Genomic DNA, 24,417 nt, shown 5'->3' on the forward strand with positions numbered 1-24,417 from the left:
GTTATTACTGTGGGTGTATTCCACTTAAATACCTGCCGTATGTTCCAGTGTGGACGTTAAAGATGGCTTAATGTTGTTTAAAAAGCACTGGCCTTTATGTATTTCTTGAAAGAACAATGACCACTTTCAGGCAAGAAGCTGAGTCACCTTATTGTGCACAGGGTCAGCTGCCACTGGAGGTGTCCTTCATAATGTGTGAGATGAGATGCGGTGTGAGTCACTTACATCTCATGAAAATTTTCATCACACTTGTCCCAAATCTCTGTCCTGGTTAAAAACTGTTACCATTATCGTTCACTAAGACACACACAGTGTGTAGAGGCTCCAGCACAAACGAAGCTCCAAGCCACTTCAATTATGTAGTTCACCAGTGTGTTCTCTATTCCACGTGTACCTCCATGATTCATTGCACACTTTCAGTTCATGTTCTAAATTCTACGCTCATGACATTGTTTCTCAGCCGTATGTAAATAGCAAGCAGCACAGGATGATTAAAAATAATTCTGCTACTACATGTCTGTGCACGATGAGACATTCTTGTGTGCTCCATGAGCAGCAGGATATTACTATGCCATGTCAGATGTGTTAACAATACAGGCGACATGGAGGTAGGCAGATACATTTTGGAATAACGAGGAAATCCTTGGCAACAGGAATATGAATGCAGGCAGGAACTAAACATGTAATACTACGCACAGATGTGCACTGTGGGCCCACCATCCGCAGGGTGAAGAGTGAGGGGCAGGTTCGATACGAGTATGGCAGGGAGAGGGATGGTCTCAGATGGACCGGATCTTGGCGATGGACACAAATTATTGGAATGTGGAATGTCATGCCACTGGGGGTGGAAGTAGCCAGAGCTGGAGGAGGAGGTAGAAAGGCACTGACCAGATATCGTCGGTCTCACCTCCACACACAGCATTGGCACCAGAACCAAACTTATCGATTGGGGGTGGTCTCTCTCCTATTCCGGAGTAACTCTGGGTGAGGGACCCCATGCAGGTGTGGGGAAACTCACAAGTCCCCGGCTGGAAGCTGTTCAGTGAAAGGTTGTCCGATTGGATGAGAGGGTCGCCTCAATGAGACGTCGGGTCTCAGAATGGAAAACTCTTACGGTTGTCTGTGCTTATGTACCAAACAGAAGTTCAGAGTATTCGGCCTTCTTGGAGACAGTGAGTGCAGTGTGTTTGCACACACAGACACGGGGTGTATACACACATACACGAGGTGTACACACACACACACAAGGGGTGTACGAACACACACACACGGGGTTTACATACACACAGACACGGGGTGTATACACACGGGGTGTACACACACATATGCCATGTACAAACACATATGGCGTGTACGCACACACGGGGTGTACACACACACACGGTAATGTGGTCAATGACGTGGTTCTGTAGTAGAGCGTTCATCACTTAGTGGGGGATTCACGTTTCAAATTCTGCAGGCCGCCCTGGTTATTACGGTGGGTGTGTTAAACGTCAAATTACATATTGGTTATAAAGCACTGGTTATTGGGTGTTCACGTCATTTCAAATTTGCCATATTCGAAAATATCCCTAAGAATAATTTACTTGGGATGACACACAGCAACCATCACCCCTAATGGTAGAACAGTGACCATTTGGAGGCCAGGAGCTGAGTCACCTTATTGTGCACAGGGCGATCTGTCACTGGAGGTGTCCTTTATAATGTGAGATGAGATTTGGTGAGTCACTTACAGATGAAGAAAACATTGGTGACGGATCCGCATCCACGTCCTGTTAAAAACAAACTGTTAACATTATCGTTCACAAGACACATATCGTGTGTTAAGTGGTCTGAGAGGCTCCGGCACAAACGATGCTCCAAGACACTTCAATGATGCAGTTGACCAGTGTGCTATCTATTCCACGTGTTCCTCTGTCTCTCAGCGTAGACTCAAGTATGCATATTTCCATGATTCATTGCACACTTTCAGTTCATGTTCTAAATTCTACACACATGACATGTTTCTCAGCCGTATGTAAATAGCAGGCAGCACACGATGATTAAAAAACATTCTGTTACTACATGTCCGCGCATGATGAGACATTCTTGTGTGCTCCATGAGCAGCAGGATATTACTAAGCCATGTCAGATTTTTTTACTTAAAGCTTTCGTGACTGCCTATATATGACTGCTTATATATTTTATTGTTTCCATTCAACGTGACTTTACCGAAAGAGCTAAGAACATGTCAGATTTGTTAACAATACAGGCGACATGGCGGTTGGCAGATCAATTTTGCAGTAATGAGGAAACCCTTCGCAACAGGAATATGAATGCAAGCAGGAAACAAACATGTAATACCACACACAGATGTGCACTGTGGGCCCACCATCCGCAGGTTGAAGAGTGAGGGGTGGGTTCGTTGCCAGTATGGCAGGGAGAGAGAAGGTTTCACATGGAACGCACCTTGGCGATGGACACAAGCAATTGGAATGTGGAATCTCACGCCACTGGGGGGGGGGGGAGGAGCCAGAGCTGGAGGAGGAGGTAGAAAGGCACTGACTAGATATAGTCGGTCTCAACTCCACACACAGGATTGGCAACAGAACCAAACTTATCGATTGTGGGTGGTCTCTTTCTTATTCCAGGAGTAACCCCTGGTGAGAGACCCCATGCAGGTGTGGGGATAATTACAAGTCCCAGGCTGGGTGCTGTTCTGTTCAGATAAAGTTTGTTCCATTGAATGAGAGGGTCGCGTCAATGAGACTTCGAGTCTCAGAAAGGAAAACTCTTACTGTTGTCTGTGCTTATGCACCAAACAGCAGCTAAGAGTATTCGGCCTTCTTGGAGACAGTGAGTGCAGTGTGTTTGCACACACACACGGGGTGTACACACACACACACATACACGGGGTGTACACACACATATGGCATGTACATACACATATGGCGTGTACGCACACACGGGGTCTACACACACACACGGTAATGCGGTCAATGACATGGTTCAGCAGTAGAGCATTCATCACTTAGTGAGGGATTCGAGTTTCAAATTCTGCAGGCCGCCCTGGTTATTACTGTGGGTGTGTTAAACCTCAAATTATGTTGATTGTAAACCGCTGGTTATTGGGTGTTCACGTCAGTTCAAATTTGACAAATTCGAAAATATCGATCGGAATAACTCACTTGGGATGGCACACAGCAACCATCACCCCTAATGGTAGAACAGTGACCACTTGGACACCTGGAGCTTAGTCACCTTATTGTGCACAGGGTCAGATGCCACTGGAGGCGTCCTTCATGATGTGTGAGATGAGATGCGGTGTGAGTCACTTACATCTCATGAAAATTTTCGTCAAACTTGTCCGAAATCTTCGTGCTGTTAAAAACAAACTGTTACCATTATCATTCACTAAGACACACACAGTGTGTAGAGCACTCTGAGAGGCTCTGGCACAAACGATGCCCCAAGCCACTTCAATGACGTAGTTCACCAGTGTGTTCTCTATTCCATGTGTACCTGTCTCTCAGCATAGTCTCAAGCATGCATATTTCCATGATTCTTTGCACACTTTCAGTCCATGTTCTAAATTCTATGCTCATTACATCATTTCACAGCCGTATGTAAATAGCAGGAAGCACACGATGATTAAAATCATTCTGTTACTACATGTCGGTGCATGATGAGATATTTTTGTGTGCTCCATTAGCAGCAGGAAACCACTAAGCCACGTCAGATTTGTTAACAATACAGGCGACATGGCGGTAGGCAGATCAATATTGCAGTAACGAAGAAACCCTTCACAAAAGGAATCTGAATGCAGTCAGGAAACAAACATGTAATACCACACACAGATGTGCACTACGTGCCCACCATCCGCAGGGTGAAGAGTGAGGGGCGGGTTCAATGCCAGTATGGCAGGGTGAGAGATGGTCTCAGATGGACAGGATCTTGGCGATGGACACAAGAAATTGGACCGTGGAATGTCACGCCACTGGGGGGGGGGAGGAGCCAGAGCTGGAGGAGGAGGTAGAAAGGCACTGACTAGATATAGTCGGTCTCACCTCCACACACAGCATTGGCACCAGAACCAAACTTATCGATTGGGGGTGGTCTCTCTCCTATTCCAGAGTAACCCCTGGTGAGAGGCCCCATGCAGGTGTGGGGACACTCACAAGTCCCCGGCTGGGTGCTGTTCAGATAAAGTTTGCCCCATTGGATGAGAGGGTTGCCTCAATGAGACTTCGAGTCTCAGAAAGGAAAACTCTTACTGTTGTCTGTGCGTATGCACCAAACAGCAGCTAAGAGTATTCGGCCTTCTTGGAGACGGTGAGTGCAGTGTGTTTGCACACACACACGGGGTGTACACACACACACATGGGGTGTACACACACATATGGCATGTACATACACATATGGCGTGTACGCACACACGGGATGTACACACACACACGGTAATGCGGTCAATGACGTGGTTTAGCAGTAGAGCATTCATCACTTAGTGAGGGATTCGCGTTTCAAATTCTGCAGGCCGCCCTGGTTATTACTGTGGATGTGTTAAACCTCAAATTATGTTTATTGTAAACCGCTGGTTATTGGGTGTTCACGTCAGTTCAAATTTGCCAAATTCTAAAATATCCCTCGGAATAACTCACTTGGGGTGGCACACAGCAACCATCACCCCTAATGGTAGAACAGTGACCACTTGGACACCTGGAGCTAAGTCACCTTATTGTGCACAGGGTCAGCTGCCACTGGAGGCGTCCTTCATGATGTGTGAGATGAGATGCGGTGTGAGTCACTTACATCTCATGAAAATTTTCGTCAAACTTGTCCGAAATCTTCGTGCTGTTAAAAACAAACTGTTACCATTATCATTCACTAAAACACACACAGTGTGTAGAGCACTCTGAGAGGCTCTGGCACAAACGATGCCCCAAGCCACTTCAATGATGTAGTTCACCAGTGTGTTCTCTATTCAATGTGTACCTGTCTCTCAGCATAGTCTCAAGCATGCATATTTCCATAATTCTTTGCACACTTTCAGTCCATGTTCTAAATTCTATGCTCATTACATCGTTTCTCAGCCGTATGTAAATAGCAGGAAGCACACGATGATTAAAATCATTCTGTTACTACATGTCTGTGCATGATGAGATATTCTTGTGTGCTCCATTAGCAGCAGGATACCACTAAGCCACATCAGATTTGTTAACAATACAGGCAACATGGCGGTAGGCAGATCAATATTGCAGTAACGAAGAAACCCTTCACAAAAGGAATATGAATGCAGTCAGGAAACAAACATGTAATACCACACACAGATGTGCACTATGTGCCCACCATCCGCAAGAGTGAGGGGCGGGTTCAATGCCAGTATGGCAGGGTGAGAGATGGTCTCAGATGGACTGGATCTTGGCGATGGACACAAGAAATTGTAACGTGGAATGTCAGGCCACTGGGGGGGGGAGGAGCCAGAGCTGGAGGAGGAGGTAGAAAGGCACTGACTAGATATAGTCGGTCTCAACTCCACACACAGCATTGGCACCAGAACCAAACTTATCGATTGGGGTGGTCTCTCTCCTATTCCAGAATAACCCCTGGTGAGAGGCCCCATGCAGTTGTGGGGATACTCACAAGTCCCCGGCTGGGTGCTGTTCAGATAAAGTTGCCCCATTGGATGAGAGGGTTGCCTCAATGAGACTTCGAGTCTCAGAATGGAAAATTCTTACTGTTGTCTGTGCTTATGTGTAGTGGGTATAAACACTCTCAACCAGGCATAGCAGGCAACACATTTATTCACATTTACACCAGCTAACACATTAACACAAAGGGGTAACGGGCCCTTCACCCGGATAGCTATGGTGGAAACTCACCGGAACCAGCTAACCTGACACGCACTACCGCACACTCAACCTACTTGCCTACTCGAGTCCGAGTCCCCTTGTGGAGTCCTCTTCCGGCTTCAGCCCGGAGTCTGCTTCCCAACTCGAACTGCCGATCCTACCCTCAGGGATCAGCTTTTCACTGCCCTCCTCGCTCCGCCCCCGACATGGGGTCCCCTATCCCCTGGGGGCCCAGGCACTGTCCGTACCCCACCCTCGTGGGGCGGGTACTGTACGCACCCCGCCCTGACAGTACATAGCGGGGTATCCCTGGGCCCTGTGAGTTCCACGCCCGGCGGTACGCGACTCGGTCGCTACATCACCCCCTCCCACCCCCACGTAGCACTCAGCCGTCCCGGCTGCCAACCCCCCTCAGAACCGTAACAGTAACAAGAAAAACAATCCTGAGGGAAAACGACGTGTGCCTCAACAAAAACGTGAACCCCAATAAATACCGCAGCCCGCTTGTACAACATATACACTATATACATAGATTTGAGGGAACAATGGCAATGCGAGGAGAGAGAAAAGACAAAACGAACGGGATCCCCGCAACAACCAGAACCCTGACCACCTGACACGGCGCGCGGGGGCACGCAGGCTGGTTACAAAATCCGGCGTGAACGAGTCCTTGGGGCCAGCCCATTGTACGCGGCGGGCCCTTTCCCGCCCGAGGCCCCCGGCTGATGCCGCGAGTGTCCCGGTGAGCCCGGAGCCACTCCGGGATCAGCCTGTCGGTCAGCCGGGTCAACAATGTGCGGAGGCCGAGGAACCGGGGACGAGGGCAACCCGGGGTCAACTAGTCGTGCGACACCTGAAGGCAGCAACACATGGCATTGCTGAGGGACGCGCTCCACGGGCACGCCTTCCGGCTCATCCGACACATCACTCACTCGACCTCCACGTTGTGGAGATGGAATGGGATGACATGGAGCGACGAAGGGCTTGAGGAGCGACGGGTGGACAAACTAGGTCCGTCGGCGCAAGTGGATTTGCACACGGTGCGGTCGGACAACACGAACGACCTCCACCGGACCCTGCCACGGCTTAAGCAACTTAGCCGACGTCCCCACAGGCACTTGTGGGCAGTACAGCCAGGCCCGGTCGTCCACCACCTATGCTTGCTTTGCAGGTTAAGCTGCATGGAGTCATGAAGGCGAGATTTCGCCATGTTAGGCGTGACACCCAATTGGGCCTAGATGGGGGGGTCGTGTTCCCTGCCGAACATTAAAAAGAAGGGCGAGTAACCCGTGGATGAGTGAGACGCCATCTGGTAGGCAACGAGGACCCCGGGCACCTGCAAGTCCCAGTCAGTCTGGGACTCGCTGACCTGGTGGCTTAGCATCGAGGTCAGGGTTTTATGCAAGCGCTCCACCATACCGTCCGTCTGAGGGTGATATGGTGAAGTGCAAATTTTCTTAGTACCCAATAAGGCGCACACCTCCCGCCTTATTAATTTCGGTCAGTCAACAGGCGTTCCGGCACACTCTTATCCATGACGTAGCCCTGGAGGAATGCCTCGGCAATGGCCGCTGCCGACTGATTCGGAAGGGGCCAGGCCATAGGCCAATGCGTGAAGTTTTCGACGCCGACAAATAAGTATTTGTTACCCCGTGGGGTGATAGGGAACGGGCCGAGGACGTCGAGGGCGACCAGTTCGTTAATACAGGAGACCCGAATGGATTGTAGGGGCGGGCAAGATGGTTTGGCTGGGTGTTTTCGTCGTGCACATTGCACGCAACCCTTCAACAACTCGGCAACATCCCCAGCCATGCCACACAAAATCGAGCCGGAGTGTGGCAACGGTCTTGTGCACGCCCTAGTGCAGCAGGCGCTCCTGCACCGCCAATACAAGTCTACCCCTTAGGGCAGTGGGCACGACAACGTTGTAGCGGCACAACCCACCGTCCCAAAACAACAGCAGGCCGTCCCGCACAACGACCGATGCAACGCCTCCCCGGCCTCTGCCCCCCACTGCCGCGGCGGCTTGCCGAAGGAACCTCAGGAGAGAGGTGTCCTCCACCTGGAGGCGGCCCTATTCCACGAGGTCGAGTCCCAGGACGGCATCACGAGCGACGCGATCGGGGGCCGTCGGGGGGGGGAGGAGAAGAGGGAGGGGCCACCTCAGCCAACGCCACAAGGGGCTGGGGTGCACAGTCGTTCGGCGCCCAACAGCGCCCCGAACCCTGGAAGCAAGGGCACCTGTTGCCCGGTGGCAGGCGTGACAAGGCGTCCGCGTTCAAATGTTGGGCCCCCTTACGGTATGACACCGTGAAGGAATACTCCTGCAAGATCTCCAGCCAGCGGGAGAGTTGTCCCGCAGGCTGGTCCACCCGCAACGGGTACTGAAGCGCTGCGTGGTCAGAATGCACCAAAAACTGCCTGCCATACAGATAGGGCCTATATTGCTGGACTAAAAACACGATGGCGAGGAGCTCTCGGCTCGTCATGCAATAGCGTTGTTCGGCTGGCGACAGAACCCTGCTGCCGTATGCCACGATGCACTCCACCCCGTCTACCACCTGGGACAGGACTCCGCCAATGCCGGTGTACTCGCGTCCGTGTCCAGGACAAATGGCATGGTGAAGTCAGGGTAGCGGAGGGGGGGTGCGTTAACAAGTGCGTCACGGAGTGCGATAAATGCGGCCTCCTCCTTTCCCCAGCAAAGCTTCTGGCCCTGGGCCGTCAGAGCGTGAAGTGGCTTCGCGATGGTGGCAAACCCTGCGACGAACCGACGATAGTACGACGCAAAGCCAAAAAAACTGCGGACCTCACCCACCGAGGTAGAGCTAGGCCATCTCCGGACACATTCCGTCTGGTCGGGGTCCGTAGCAATGCAGGATTTGCTAATAATATGCCCCAGGTAGCGTACGTACCTTTGGAGCAGATGGCACTTTTGCAACTTAAACTTTAGGTTCGCCGCCCGCATTTTCAGGAAGACGGCGTGGAGCCGGACAAGATGTTCCTCGAATGTCCGACTAAAGACGATCATGTCGTCGAGTTATATTAAGCAAGTGTCCCACTGGAGACCCACCAGCACCAGCTTCATCAGGAGCTGGAACGTGGCCGGAGCAGAATGGAGCCCGATCGGAAGTCTGTTAAAATGGAAGAGACCCTGAGGCGCACGAAGGCAGTTTTGGCCTTAGAGGCTTCGTCGAGTGGTACTTGCCAAAACTCAGACAGGAGGTCCAAGGTGGAGAAATATTGGGCGCCCGCCAAAGCGTCTAGGAAATCGTGCATCCGCAGGAGGGGATAAGCGTCCGCCACGGATATCTTATTCAACGAAAATCTACGCAAAACCGCAAGCTGCCATCCTGCTTCTTAACGAGCACGATGGGGGCACCCCACGGGCTGGTGGATGGTGAGATGACATCCGCGGCGAGCATCTCGTCGACCGCCAGCCGCACGTGCTCCTTCTCGGCCAGGCTGAGGCGGTACGGGTTCTGCTGGATAGGAGCGGCATCGCCCGTGTCGATGTGGTGGCTTAACAGCATGGTACGCCCAATGTCGAACTTCCCCGTGCTAAAAATGTCAGTGAACTCGCGCAAAAGTGCCTTCAGCTCGTTTCGCTGGGGCTCGGACAATTCCGTGCCCCCTGAGCACAGCGAATTGAGCCACCCCTCGTCCAGACGCACCTGTGGCGGTGCACGTGGTCCGCCCCCACGCTCCCCACAACACAGGTGGCGGGAAGCATGCGCCAGCACAGTGCCCTCCGGGACGATGGACACTTCTGACCCGGTGATAAGGACCTGGATGAAGGGTTCCTGGGTGGCGGACACCAGGGTCAGGGCCGCGGCCAACGATGATCCCCGAGCGGTCCTGTTGGAGGGAACCAAGCCGATCCCCCTTGCACTCGCCGCATGGTCCAGGGGTTTACGCAAATGCAAGGGGATCAAAATTTGTGCCCAGGGAGGAATTCGCACTGTTCTGGATGCCAGCGCCTGTACGGTAGCATTGGCGGCCCACACCCGAGAGAACGAGGGCAAAAATAACAGCCGGTGGCCTGACGGTAGTTCGATGCATCCTTTGTCAATAAGGATTTTAACGGGCATCTTTGCCAAAAGTCGGTCCCGAGCAGACAGGGGACCGCAAGGGATGACAAAACGAGGATCGGACCGAACAATTGAATATCGGCAATGGAAATCTGCACCGTGATTTTCCCGATTATGCCCAGCGAGCCCCCGTTAGCAGCACAACAGGGCACATCAACTGGGGCCAACCCACGGGATTTTTCTGGTAAAATGTCGTAGATTAACTTTGACACGATGGTCACCGACGCGCCCGTGTCGACGAGCATCCTACACTGGACCTCCTCAATTAAACCGGGAATGACCGAAGATCCCGCAGCCGCGGCGACAACCTTCTGGACCAACTATGACCATTGACCCGGTCGGAGAGGCCAACCACCATCAGAACCCCCCACCCCCGATGTCCAACGAGACCCCGCACCGGTGCGACGCGATCAAAGAGGTGGATTCGGGGGTCGAGTGAGTGAGGTCCCGCGACTCACCTGAGATGGAAGCGGCGATGAGGATGTCCGGGCGGCCCATGGCTGGGGTCCGCTGGGCCAACGTCAAGGCATTCGGCACCCCACGGAGACGTGGCCCGGCTGTCCACAGTTATAGCAGACGGCGGGCCCCCGCTCCGGAAGGGGTGACGCTCTCCCCCGGTCCTTCATAATGTGTGAGATGAGATGCGGTGTGAGATGAGATGCGGTGTGAGGAGCCAGTGGTTGGACCTGTACCTTGGTGTGAGTCACTTACATCTCCTGAAAATTTTCGTCACACTTGTCCAAAATCTCCCACCTGTGAAAAATAAACTTACCATTATCGTTCACTAAGACACACACAGTGTGTAGAGGCTCCAGCACAAACGATGCTCCAAGCCACTTCAATGATGTAGTTCACCAGTGTGTTATCTATTCCACGTGTACCTCTGTCTCTCAGTGTAGTGTCAAGTATGCATATTTCCATGATTCATTGCACACTTTCAGTTCATGTTCTAAATTCTACGCTCATGACATGGTTTCTCAGCCGTATGTAAATAGCAGGCAGCACACGATGATTAAAAATAATTCTGCTACTACATGTCTGTGCACGATGAGACATTCTTGTGTGCTCCATGAGCAGCAGGATATTACTATGCCATGTCAGATGTGTTAACAATACAGGCGACATGGCGGTAGGCAGATACATTTTGGAATAACGAGGAAATCCTTGGCAACAGGAATATGAATGCAGGCAGGAACTAAACATGTAATACTACGCAGAGATGTGCACTGTGGGCCCACCATCCGCAGGGTGAAGAGTGAGGGGCAGATTCGATACCAGTATGGCAGGGAGAGGGATGGTCTCAGATGGACCGGATCTTGGCGATGGACACAAGTTATTGGAATGTGGAATGTCATGCCACTGGGGGTGGAAGTATCCAGAGCTGGAGGAGGAGGTAGAAAGGCACCGACCAGATATCGTCCGTCTCACCTCCACACACAGCATTGGCACCAGAACCAAACTTATCGATTGGGGGTGGTCTCTCTCCTATTCCGGAGTAACTCCTGGTGAGAGACCCCATGCAGGTGTGGGGAAACTCACAAGTCCCCGGCTGGGTGCTGTTCAGTGAAAGGTTGTCCGATTGGATGAGAGGGTCGCCTCAATGAGACGTCGGGTCTCAGAATGGAAAACTCTTACTGTTGTCTGTGCTTATGTACCAAACAGCAGTTCAGAGTATTCGGCCTTCTTGGAAACAGTGAGTGCAGTGTGTTTGCACACACAGACACGGGGTGTATACACACATACACGAGGTGTACACACACACAAGGGGTGTACGAACACACACACACGGGGTTTACATACACACAGACACGGGGTGTATACACACGGGGTGTACACACACATATGGCATGTACAAACACATATGGCGTGTACGCACACACGGGGTGTACACACACACACGGTAATGTGGTCAATGACGTGGTTCAGCAGTAGAGCGTTCATCACTTATTGGGTTATTCATGTTTCAAATTCTGCAGGCCGCCCTGGTTATTACGGTGGGTGTGTTAAACGTCAAATTACATATTGGTTATAAAGCACTGGTTATTGGGTGTTCACGTCATTTCAAATTTGCCATATTCGAAAATATCCCTAAGAATAATTTACTTGGGATGACACACAGCAACCATCACCCCTAATGGTAGAACAGTGACCATTTGGAGGCCAGGAGCTGAGTCACCTCACTGTGCACAGGGCGATCTGTCACTGGGGGTGTCCTTTATAATGTGAGATGAGGTTTGGTGAGTCACTTACAGATGAAGAAAACATTGGTGACGGATCCGCATCCCCGTCCTGTTAAAAACAAACTGTTAACATTATCGTTCACAAGACACATACAGTGTGTTAAGTGGTCTGAGAGGCTCCGGCACAAACGATGCTCCAAGACACTTCAATGATGTAGTTGACCAGTGTGCTATCTATTCCATGTGTTCCTCTGTCTCTCAGTGTCGTCTCTATTATGTATCTCCCCATGATTCTTTGCAAACTTTCAGTTAATGTTCTACATTCTACGCTCATGACATTTCTCAGACATATACAAATAGCAGGTACCACACAATCATAAAAAATCTGCATACACATGGGGTGTACAAAGACAGAAACATTGGTGTATACACACGCACACGGGGTGTACACACGAACACGGGGTATACACACGCACACGGGGTATACATACGCACACGGGGTGCACACACACAGGGTGTACGTGCACGCGCACACACGGGATGTACGCGCGCATACACGGGGTGTAAATACACACACACTGTAATGGGGGCAGTGACGTGGTTCAGCAGTAGTGCGTTTATCACTTAGTGCGGGATTCGCGTTTCAAATTCTACAGACCACCCTGGTTATTACTGTGGGTGTGTTAAACTTCATATATGTTGGTTGTAAAGCGCTGTTTATTATGTTTTCCCGTCAGTTCAAATTTTCCAAATTCGAAAAAATCGCTAAGAATAACTCACTTCAGATTACACACAGCAACCATCACCCCTACTGGTAGAAGAGTGACCACTTGGAGGCCAGGAGCTGAGTCAACTTATTGTGCACAGGGTTAACTGCCACTGGGGGTGTTCAAAATAATGTGTGAGATGAGATTTGGTGAGGGTGAAAATAGTGGTGGTGGTGGTGATGCTTCAAATGCCAAGAATTCGTTAGTCATTTTGTTAGTTATTCTTCCGATCGTTTTCCTTATTTAATTGACCACAATGTTTAATTCATAATTACAGCATAAAAAGTTGAACATTCTAAATGTGTTATTTATGGACAAAATTGTTAGAATTTGTTAAAAGGAAAAAAACATGGTATTGGTGAAATACACACCTTCTGTACTTATCCACTTTCGGTTCTTAAGTTTTCTCTTTGTCTCCACTACACCCATTATAGCTCATAAGCACAGACTACAGCATTTTCTACATTAGGATGACTTCACCATTATTTATTTCATTTTTAACTGTTATTCATGCAAAAAATATATGCAAAAAGTGCAACAATTAAAAGCACTAACCATAACAATATCTTTGTTGATCGAGTTGGGGGCTTGGTACTCAACCCCCTCTATTGACATTTCTTATAGGATTTTACCTCCGACTAAGATTTTCAAGAATGCATCTGTCTTGTTAACCAATGACTACATGTACAGTGTCAAGCACGCTCAGAGACGCTCCGGCACAAACCACTAAGTGGTGGTGATCTCACCACAGCACTTGTGCCAGGCCACGTGAAGTGTCTAAAGCTCGCTGACCGGAATTCAAAGGACAGACCCAGTTGCTATGGGTTGACTGACTGACTGGCAGTCGCACCACCTGTGTTCCACACTCTGCCAACTTATTGAAGTTTAGCTACTCGGCTCTTGGCACGTTGTTGTGAGCATTGCTCCTCTACTTTCTGGTGTTGTTGGAGAACGACTGCCTCCAACTGCCAAGTAGAATCCTTCACGAGCCTCCTCAGTTCATGGGAATGTGTCCAGATCTCTCAAGTATCTGCGAGCTCCTCACAAAATCCAGCCTGGTTGAACTTAGGATGGATCGTAGGCAGGCCAGACTGAACGTTCCAAACTGGCGCCGATGTGTAGAAAACATGGCATACACTCACATGCATATTTCGTTTGGTGGCTGGAGGAAAGATCCCACGATCCAATGGAAGCAAAAGTCCCCTTGCAGCGACTCCTCACCTGCGATAACCGTGATCAGAAATGTAAATTATTCACATTCTTCTCGCTGCTGTTGCTGTGATCAGAGTTACTGACTCACAATATGAAGGTCTCAACTGCAATTATCAATAGGAGTTGATTCCATATCTTCAGTATTATCAATCACCCCTCTGGAGGTTATAAAGTAAGTACCACTTAGTGGGGGCACCATGGGTGACTTCTCTTATCCATATTTATCCCCACAATAATTGGAGATAAACACAGATATATGATACATTTGTCGACAATTTGCGTTAATTCAGGGGTGAAATCAGAGGAATGTCACATCAATGCACAGCCTACATGCTAGGGACCAGGTGGTGTGAGGTTGTGGGCCCTCGTTTGAGCCAACTCGAAATATAAACCAGGTAGAAAGCATGGTATTGGCCTTCATTTTAAAACTGCACTCTGTTACAACTGCATGCAGTTGCCTTCCAGTGGTAGGCAGGACGATGGAAGGTCGCCTCTTAATTCAGTTCTGGTTCTGATTTCGACGCATATGGTTAAATATGCTTCAAGGGCATGACGTAGCGCTGCATAATGCCATGGTGTCACACGAGCAATACAGCTCAGCAAAGGGAAGCCACCTAGACTGCATTTCCCTTGCTCAAGTTTAGAAGCATTCAGAGGAAGAGGAGGAGTAGATAGAGCTGGGATCGAGAGATCTTGAACAATGGACCTGCCCTTGAGCAGATAACTAAATAAGTAGATTTAAGACACTGTACTAAAATATACAAAACTTTACAGAACTACTCATAGACTTACACAGAGACCACAGCCTGAAATAGTAATCCACAGATTAGACAACAATATAGCTACATGGCGACCAGACTAAAATTAAGGACCCATAATTTTGCATGGGAATCTGTAAACCTGTTTGGAGGTGCATAGAAACCCATACACGTACAAAGCAACCCTCATCCTGGCTGTGATGTCGACCTGTATCTGTTGATAATGTCACTTAATATGTATTTTGTCACAGCATAAAGAACAATGAACAGGTCTACAAAAAGCTACAGTGAGGGAAAAAAATATTTGATCCCCTGCTGATTTTGTACGTTTGCCCACTGACAAAGAAATGATCAGTCTATAATTTGAATGGTAGGTTTATTTGAACAGTGACAGACAGAATAACAACAAGAAATCTTAACATACAGCAGCCCTTTCTGAAATGACTTTTGGCAATACAATGTCAGGTGAATAGGAAAAACAATCTATAGCAGTGCTCACTTGCAGGTTGTTTTCCATCTTGGTTGATTTCTTCAGAGCTGCAAAACAAGTTCAGAAACCAGGATCACATTGGTTGTGTGCATGTGTGTGGGAATCCATGTGTACGTGGGCAGCAGCAGTGCCGTGGTTAGTGCACAGCGCTAAACACTCAGGTGTCTGAGTTTTATTCCTGCTCATAGTCATTAAAATTTGGGAATATATTTTAAATGGTCCTGGGACTCTCCTATGTTGACTCAGCCTTAAAAGAATAGCTTGTATCATGAGAAGACTTCAGCCCCGAGGAAACAAAGGCAGCTGGGTGTGGTGTTGGCCACCAACCTGCTCCAGTGACGCTCATCTCCCACTGTGGCTCCAAGCAGGTCGAGCCATGCGATCACTGGCTTGTCGATGGTGAGCTGACTTCCGCACATGACTCTGCCACGACTTGAATGAAGAGATAATCGCACCCAGATGACCTCTACGTCAATCGACAACTGGACGAGCGCCTCCACGACCATCTGTAAATTGTTAACCTTTCTTTTGCTCTTAATGGAAGGTATAGGGCCTCAACGTGGTCCTAATATTACTACATTTTTGCTTCTGATTTTATTAATAGAAGAGGATTCATATTAATGCATGTTAATATGAGGGATATTATGCAAACTTGATCAGCCAAAGCAGGAGGTGAACAGTCTAGATCCCAATGTCATCTGCCTGACGGAGACGCTGTTTCTCTCCGGTTACATAAATGATCAGATTGCAATTGAAAACTACAATTCCGTCTAGATTGCGAAAATAAACGTGGCGCAACAGCAATTTATATTCAAATTAATATTAAAAGCACTCTGATTAGTGCAGTCAATGCAAAAGGGTGCCTTGAAGGGTTAGTGATAAATGTATCCTTAACTAATAAGCAGAAAGACTCTTAATGTGATGCTATAGACCTTCTAAAGGTAGCAATAAAGAGGTTGAAATTATTATCAAAAAGTTTATTTCTGCTCTACCAAAGGGTGAACTGACCATAATGGGCGATTTAAATTAGAACTGGATCGACCCCCAGTAGAGGCGCTATCATTTGCCAATTAATTTAACCTTTCTCAACTGATAAATTCACCTACTCGTACTAACCTAAAAAATGGGGATCACTCGACTTAAATGTAATATTAACCAATGCACCACACAAATTTTGGCTAACTGGTGTATTGGGAAACCACTTAAGCGACCATTCTATAATTATCAGCTTTGGATCTTCAAAAGAGCTTAAGTTTCACCTAAATGTATTGTTAAACAATGTTTGAAAAAGCGTTTACCCGTGATATGTATCATGCTAATTTAGATATAGTGAGAAAAATCCCTCCTCTTGACACATCTTAGACATTTTTCACACCTAAACTGTCCAGCGCTTTCAACAACTCAGGGTGAATCTCGTCCACCTCAGCAGCTTTGCCGCTACGAAGGCCCTCTACCGCTGCAGCGACTTAAGTAGCCATGATAGATCCGCTGTTTCTAGGGCTGCCTTCTGAGAGGAGGGCATGTCCACCAGGTTGAGGAGGTCCTTAAAGTGTTCCTTCCACTTCTCAACTATCTCCTTAGTTGAGTTCAATATTACGCTACCCTTACTGAGAATAGCACAGGCCATGTCCCGTCGACCTCTCCTAAGGCGTCGAATGGTATGCCAGAACATCTTTGAGGCTCACCGATAGTCCCTCTCCATGGCCCCTCAAAACTCCTCCAATGCCTACGCTTCAGCGACTGCTACCGCCCAATTGGCAAGCCAAAAAAAATAGCTCGGAAAGTATCCTTCTTCAATTTGACCTCTCAATTCAGTCGAGAGACATTTTTTTCCAAAAAAAGCTCCGAAAGTATCCTTCTTCAATTTGACAGCTTCCCGCACTACTGGAGAATGAATTGAAACGAGTTAGTAAACCAGAAACATGGTGGTGACCATCCAAGGAGAGACCGGTCTATCCACAACCGTGAATAATATGCAGAGGTAATAGACAATGGCTGAGAATGGCATCTGTCCCATCTCCTGCTGATGCCAAGAGGGACTGGGTGCTGTTTAAAAACAGATGGCACACACGTGGTGTACACACACACACACGGGGTGCACACGCACACGGGGTTTACGCACACATACACAGTGCTCACGTACACACATGGGGTGTACACAGACAGAAACACTGGTGTACACACACGCACACGGGGTGTACGCGTCCAAACACACACACGGTGTACGCGCACAAACACACAGACGGGGTGTACGCACACACACATGGGGTGTACGCGCGCACAAATACGGGGTGTACACACACACACGGGGTGTACGTGCGCACACACACACACGGGGTGTACGCACACACACGGGGTGTACACACACACACACACGGTAATGCGTCAGTGACGTGGCTCAGCAGTAGTGTGTTCATCACTTAGTGGGGGATTCGCGTTTCAAATTCTGCAGGCCACCCTGGTTATTACTGTGGGTGTGTTAAATGTCAAATAATATGTTGGTTGTAAACCGCTGATTAATGTGTGATCACGTCACAGTTCAAATTTGCCATAACTCACTTGGGATGACACACAGCAACCATCACCCCTAATGGTAGAACAGTGACCACTTGGATGCCAGGAGCTAAGTCAACTTATTGTGCACAGGGTCAGCTGCCACTGGAGGTGTCCTTCATAATGTGTGAGATGAGATAGAGACATCAGCAGAATGGGCTCCCTATTAAAAACAATCAGTTACCATTACCATTCACACACATACCTACAGGTAGTTCCCGATAAACACGACTCCGTTTAGCACAAATCATGCAGCTGCTGTTTAAACATGGACGGCACACACGGGGTGTACACACACACACAGGGAGTATACACAAACACGGTATTGGGGACAGTCACGTGGATCAGTAGCGAGTTCTCTGTTTCGTGGAGAATTTCACAGTTGGAATTCTGCAGGCCACCCTGGTTATTACTGTAGGTGTATTCCGCTTAAATACCTGCCGTATGTTCCAATGTGGACGTTAAAGATGGCTTAATGTTGTTTAAAAAGCACTGGCCTTTATGTATTTATTGAAAGAACAATGACCACTTTCAGGCAAGAAGCTGAGTCACCTTATTGTGCACAGGGTCAGCTGCCACTGGAGGCGTCCTTCATAATGTGTGAGATGAGATGCGGTGTGAGTCACTTACATCTCATGAAAATTTTCATCACACTTGTCCCAAATCTCTGTCCTGGTTAAAAACTGTTACCATTATCGTTCACTAAGACACACACAGTGTGTAGAGGCTCCAGCACAAACGAAGCTCCAAGCCACTTCAATTATGTAGTTCACCAGTGTGTTCTCTATTCCACGTGTACCTCTGTCTCTCAGCGTAGTGTCAAGTATGCATATTTCCATGATTCATTGCACACTTTCAGTTCATGTTCTAAATTCTACGCTCATGACATTGTTTCTCAGCCGTATGTAAATAGCAAGCAGCACACGATGATTAAAAATAATTCTGCTACTACATGTCTGTGCACGATGAGACATTCTTGTGTGCTCCATGAGCAGCAGGATATTACTATGCCATGTCAGATGTGTTAACAATACAGGCGACATGGAGGTAGGCAGATACATTTTGGAATAACGAGGAAATCCTTGGCAACAGGAATATGAATGCAGGCAGGAACTAAACATGTAATACTACGCACAGATGTGCACTGTGGGCCCACCATCCGCAGGGTGAAGAGTGAGGGGCAGGTTCGATACGAGTATGGCAGGGAGAGGGATGGTCTCAGATGGACCGGATCTTGGCGATGGACACAAATTATTGGAATGTGGAATGTCATGCCACTGGGGGTGGAAGTATCCAGAGCTGGAGGAGGAGGTAGAAAGGCACTGACCAGATATCGTCGGTCTCACCTCCACACACAGTATTGGCACCAGAACCAAACTTATCGATTGGGGGTGGTCTCTCTCCTATTCCGGAGTAACTCTGGGTGAGAGACCCCATGCAGGTGTGGGGAAACTCACAAGTCCCCGGCTGGAAGCTGTTCAGTGAAAGGTTGTCCGATTGGATGAGAGGGTCGCCTCAATGAGACGTCGGGTCTCAGAATGGAAAACTCTTACTGTTGTCTGTGCTTATGTACCAAACAGAAGTTCAGAGTATTCGGCCTTCTTGGAGACAGTGAGTGCAGTGTGTTTGCACACACAGACACGGGGTGTATACACACATACACGAGGTGTACACACACACACACAAGGGGTGTACGAACACACACACACGGGGTTTACATACACACAGACACGGGGTGTATACACACGGGGTGTACACACACATATGGCATGTACAAACACATATGGCGTGTACGCACACACGGGGTGTACACACACACACGGTAATGTGGTCAATGACGTGGTTCAGCAGAAAGAGCGTTCATCACTTAGTGGGGGATTCACGTTTCAAATTCTGCAGGCCGCCCTGGTTATTACGGTGGGTGTGTTAAACGTCAAATTACATATTGGTTATAAAGCACTGGTTATTGGGTGTTCACGTCATTTCAAATTTGCCATATTCGAAAATATCCCTAAGAATAATTTACTTGGGATGACACACAGCAACCATCACCCCTAATGGTAGAACAGTGACCATTTGGAGGCCAGGAGCTGAGTCACCTTATTGTGCACAGGGCGATCTGTCACTGGAGGTGTCCTTTATAATGTGAGATGAGATTTGGTGAGTCACTTACAGATGAAGAAAACATTGGTGACGGATCCGCATCCACGTCCTGTTAAAAACAAACTGTTAACATTATCGTTCACAAGACACATACCGTGTGTTAAGTGGTCTGAGAGGCTCCGGCACAAACGATGCTCCAAGACACTTCAATGATGCAGTTGACCAGTGTGCTATCTATTCCACGTGTTCCTCTGTCTCTCAGCGTAGACTCAAGTATGCATATTTCCATGATTCATTGCACACTTTCAGTTCATGTTCTAAATTCTACACACATGACATGTTTCTCAGCCGTATGTAAATAGCAGGCAGCACACGATGATTAAAAAACATTCTGTTACTACATGTCCGCGCATGATGAGACATTCTTGTGTGCTCCATGAGCAGCAGGATATTACTAAGCCATGTCAGATTTTTTTACTTAAAGCTTTCGTGACTGCCTATATATGACTGCTTATATATTTTATTGTTTCCCTTCAACGTGACTTTACCGAAAGAGCTAAGAACATGTCAGATTTGTTAACAATACAGGCGACATGGCGGTTGGCAGATCAATTTTGCAGTAATGAGGAAACCCTTCGCAACAGGAATATGAATGCAAGCAGGAAACAAACATGTAATACCACACACAGATGTGCACTGTGGGCCCACCATCCGCAGGTTGAAGAGTGAGGGGTGGGTTCGTTGCCAGTATGGCAGGGAGAGAGAAGGTTTCACATGGAACGCACCTTGGCGATGGACACAAGCAATTGGAACGTGGAATCTCACGCCACTGGGGGGGGGGGGGGGGAGGAGCCAGAGCTGGAGGAGGAGGTAGAAAGGCACTGACTAGATATAGTCGGTCTCAACTCCACACACAGCATTGGCAACAGAACCAAACTTATCGATTGTGGGTGGTCTCTTTCTTATTCCAGGAGTAACCCCTGGTGAGAGACCCCATGCAGGTGTGGGGATAATTACAAGTCCCAGGCTGGGTGCTGTTCTGTTCAGATAAAGTTTGTTCCATTGAATGAGAGGGTCGCGTCAATGAGACTTCGAGTCTCAGAAAGGAAAACTCTTACTGTTGTCTGTGCTTATGCACCAAACAGCAGCTAAGAGTATTCGGCCTTCTTGGAGACGGTGAGTGCAGTGTGTTTGCACACACACACGGGGTGTACACACACACACATACACGGGGTGTACACACACATATGGCATGTACATACACATATGGCCTGTACGCACACACGGGGTCTACACACACACACGGTAATGCGGTCAATGACATGGTTCAGCAGTAGAGCATTCATCACTTAGTGAGGGATTCGAGTTTCAAATTCTGCAGGCCGCCCTGGTTATTACTGTGGGTGTGTTAAACCTCAAATTATGTTGATTGTAAACCGCTGGTTATTGGGTGTTCACGTCAGTTCAAATTTGACAAATTCGAAAATATCGATCGGAATAACTCACTTGGGATGGCACACAGCAACCATCACCCCCAAATGGTAGAACAGTGACCACTTGGACACCTGGAGCTTAGTCACCTTATTGTGCACAGGGTCAGATGCCACTGGAGGCGTCCTTCATGATGTGTGAGATGAGATGCGGTGTGAGTCACTTACATCTCATGAAAATTTTCGTCAAACTTGTCCGAAATCTTCGTGCTGTTAAAAACAAACTGTTACCATTATCATTCACTAAGACACACACAGTGTGTAGAGCACTCTGAGAGGCTCTGGCACAAACGATGCCCCAAGCCACTTCAATGACGTAGTTCACCAGTGTGTTCTCTATTCCATGTGTACCTGTCTCTCAGCATAGTCTCAAGCATGCATATTTCCATGATTCTTTGCACACTTTCAGTCCATGTTCTAAATTCTATGCTCATTACATCATTTCACAGCCGTATGTAAATAGCAGGAAGCACACGAAGATTAAAATCATTCTGTTACTAAATGTCTGTGCATGATGAGATATTCTTGTGTGCTCCATTAGCAGCAGGATACCACTAAGCCACGTCAGATTTGTTAACAATACAGGCAACATGGCGGTAGGCAGATCAATATTGCAGTAACGAAGAAACCCTTCACAAAAGGAATATGAATGCAGTCAGGAAACAAACATGTAATACCACACACAGATGTGCACTATGTGCCCACCATCCGCAAGAGTGAGGGGCGGGTTCAATGCCAGTATGGCAGGGTGAGAGATGGTCTCAGATGGACCGGATCTTGGCGATGGACACAAGAAATTGGAACGTGGAATGTCACGCCACTGGGGGGGGGGAGGAGCCAGAGCTGGAGGAGGAGGTAGAAAGGCACTGCCTAGATATAGTCGGTCTCAACTCCACACACAGCATTGGCACCAGAATCAAACTTATCGATTGGGGTGGTCTCTCTCCTATTCCAGAGTAACCCCTGGTGAGAGGCCCCATGCAGGTGTGGGGATACTCACAAGTCCCCGGCTGGGTGCTGTTCAGATAAAGTTTGCCCCATTGGAGGAGAGGCTTGCCTCAATGAGACTTCGAGTCTCAGAATGGTAAATTCTTACCGTTGTCTGTTCTTATGTGTAGTGGGTATAAACACTCTCAACCAGGCATAGCAGGCAACACATTTATTCACATTTACACCAGCTAACACATTAACACAAAGGGGTAACGGTCCATAGCTATGGTGGAAACTCACCGGAACCAGCTAACCTGACACGCACTACCGCACACTCAACCTACTCGCCTACTCGAGTCCGAGTCCCCTTGTGGAGTCCTCTTCCGGCTTCAGCCCGGCGTCTGCTTCCCAACTCGAACTGCCGATCCTACCCTCACGGATCAGCTTTTCACTCCCCTCCTCGCTCCGCCCCCGACATGGGGTCCCCTATCCCCTGGGGGCCCAGGCACTGTCCGTACCCCACCCTCGTGGGGCGGGTACTATACGCACCCCGCCCTGACAGTACATAGCGGGGTATCCCTGGGCCCGGTGAGTTCCACGCCCGGCGGTACGCGACTCAATCGCTACATCACCCCCTCCCCCCCCCACGTAGCACTCAGCCGTCCCGGCTGCAAACCCCCCTCAGAACCGTAACATTAACAATAAAAACAATCCTGAGGGAAAACGATGTGTGCCTCAACAAAAACGTGAACCCCAATAAATACCGCAGCCCGCTTGTACAACATATACACTATATACATAGATTTGAGGGAACAATGGCAATGCGAGGAGAGAGCAAAGACAAAACGAACGGGATCCCCGCAACAACCAGAACACTGACCACCCGACACGGCGCGCGGGGGCACGCAGGCTGGTTACAAAATACGGCATGAACGAGTCCTTGGGGCCAGCCCATTGTACGCGGTGGGCCCTTCCCCGCCCGAGGCCCCCGGCCGATGCCGCGAGTGTCCCGGTGAGCCCGGAGCCACTCCGGGATCAGCCTGTCGGTCAGCCGGGTCAACAATGTGCGGAGGCCGAGGAACCGGGGACGAGGGCAACCCGGGGTCAACTAGTCGCGCGACACCTGAAGGCAGCAACACATGGCATTGCTGAGGGACGCGCTCCATGGGCACGCCTTCCGGCTCATCCGACACGTCACTCACTCAACCTCCACGTTGTGGAGATGGAATGGGATGACATGGAGCGACGAAGGGCTTGAGGAGCGACGGGTGGACAAACTAGGTCCGTCGGCGCAAGCGGATTTGCACACGGTGCGGTCGGACAACACGAACGACCTCCACCGGACCCTGCCACGGCTTAAGCAACTTAGCCGACGTCCCCACAGGCACTTGTGGGCAGTACAGCCAGGCCCGGTCGTCCACCACCTATGCTTGCGTCGAAGAGTGGAGACCCCGCAGACGCTCGTTGGCCAATTTGCGTGAATACGAATTGACCCAAGAAGCCTCCCGCGCTTCCGACAGCTTTTGCGGGTTAAGCTGCATGGAGTCATGAAGGCGAGATTTCGCCATGTTAGGCGTGACACCCAATTGGGCCTAGATGGGGGGGGTCGTGTTCACTGCCGAACATTAAAAAGGGCGAGTAACCCGTGGATGAGTGAGATGCCATCTGGTAGGCAACGAGGACCCCGGGCACCTGCGAGTCCCAGTCAGTCTGGGACTCGCCGACCTGGTGGCTTAGCATCGAGGTCAGGGTTTTATGCAAGCGCTCCACCATACCGTCCGTCTGAGGGTGATATGGTGAAGTGCAAATTTTCTTAGTACCCAATAAGGCGCACACCTCCCGCCTTATTAATTTTGGTCAGTCAACAGGCGTTCTGGTACACCCTTATCCATGACGTAGCCCTGGAGGAATGCCTCGGCAATGGCCGCTGCCGACTGATTCGGAAGGGGCCAGGCCATAGGCCAATGCGTGAAGTTTTCGACGCCGACAAATAAGTATTTGTTACCCGGTGGGGT

General features: G+C 49.2%; 1 protein-coding gene across 50 annotated transcripts in view; it reads right to left on the bottom strand.

The window, feature by feature from the left end:
- Window positions 1–24,417, bottom strand: part of LOC142912498 (uncharacterized) — a 147,124-nt gene that overhangs the window by 79,492 nt on the left and 43,215 nt on the right. For 42 of the 50 annotated variants that reach the window (XM_076060663.1, XM_076060661.1, XM_076060702.1 and 39 more), the window contains 11 exons: window positions 21,641–21,682; window positions 20,053–20,091; window positions 15,654–15,758; window positions 15,336–15,373; window positions 14,009–14,087; window positions 12,170–12,208; window positions 10,631–10,672; window positions 10,378–10,539; window positions 4,789–4,830; window positions 3,319–3,360; window positions 1,734–1,772 (listed from right to left, as the gene is read on the bottom strand). In XM_076060663.1, coding sequence (XP_075916778.1) covers window positions 1,734–1,772; window positions 3,319–3,360; window positions 4,789–4,830; window positions 10,378–10,539; window positions 10,631–10,672; window positions 12,170–12,208; window positions 14,009–14,087; window positions 15,336–15,373; window positions 15,654–15,758; window positions 20,053–20,091; window positions 21,641–21,682 — 669 coding nt within the window. The remainder of the gene's footprint in view (window positions 1–1,733; window positions 1,773–3,318; window positions 3,361–4,788; window positions 4,831–10,377; window positions 10,540–10,630; window positions 10,673–12,169; window positions 12,209–14,008; window positions 14,088–15,335; window positions 15,374–15,653; window positions 15,759–20,052; window positions 20,092–21,640; window positions 21,683–24,417) is intronic. The other 8 variants (XM_076060742.1, XM_076060759.1, XM_076060710.1 and 5 more) reach the window with 7 other exon arrangements.

The sequence above is a fragment of the Petromyzon marinus genome, chromosome 5, assembly GCF_048934315.1.
Source record: "Petromyzon marinus isolate PM22_M1 ecotype Great Lakes invasive population chromosome 5, UKy_Petmar_22M1.pri1.0, whole genome shotgun sequence".
Lineage (NCBI taxonomy): Eukaryota > Metazoa > Chordata > Hyperoartia > Petromyzontiformes > Petromyzontidae > Petromyzon > Petromyzon marinus.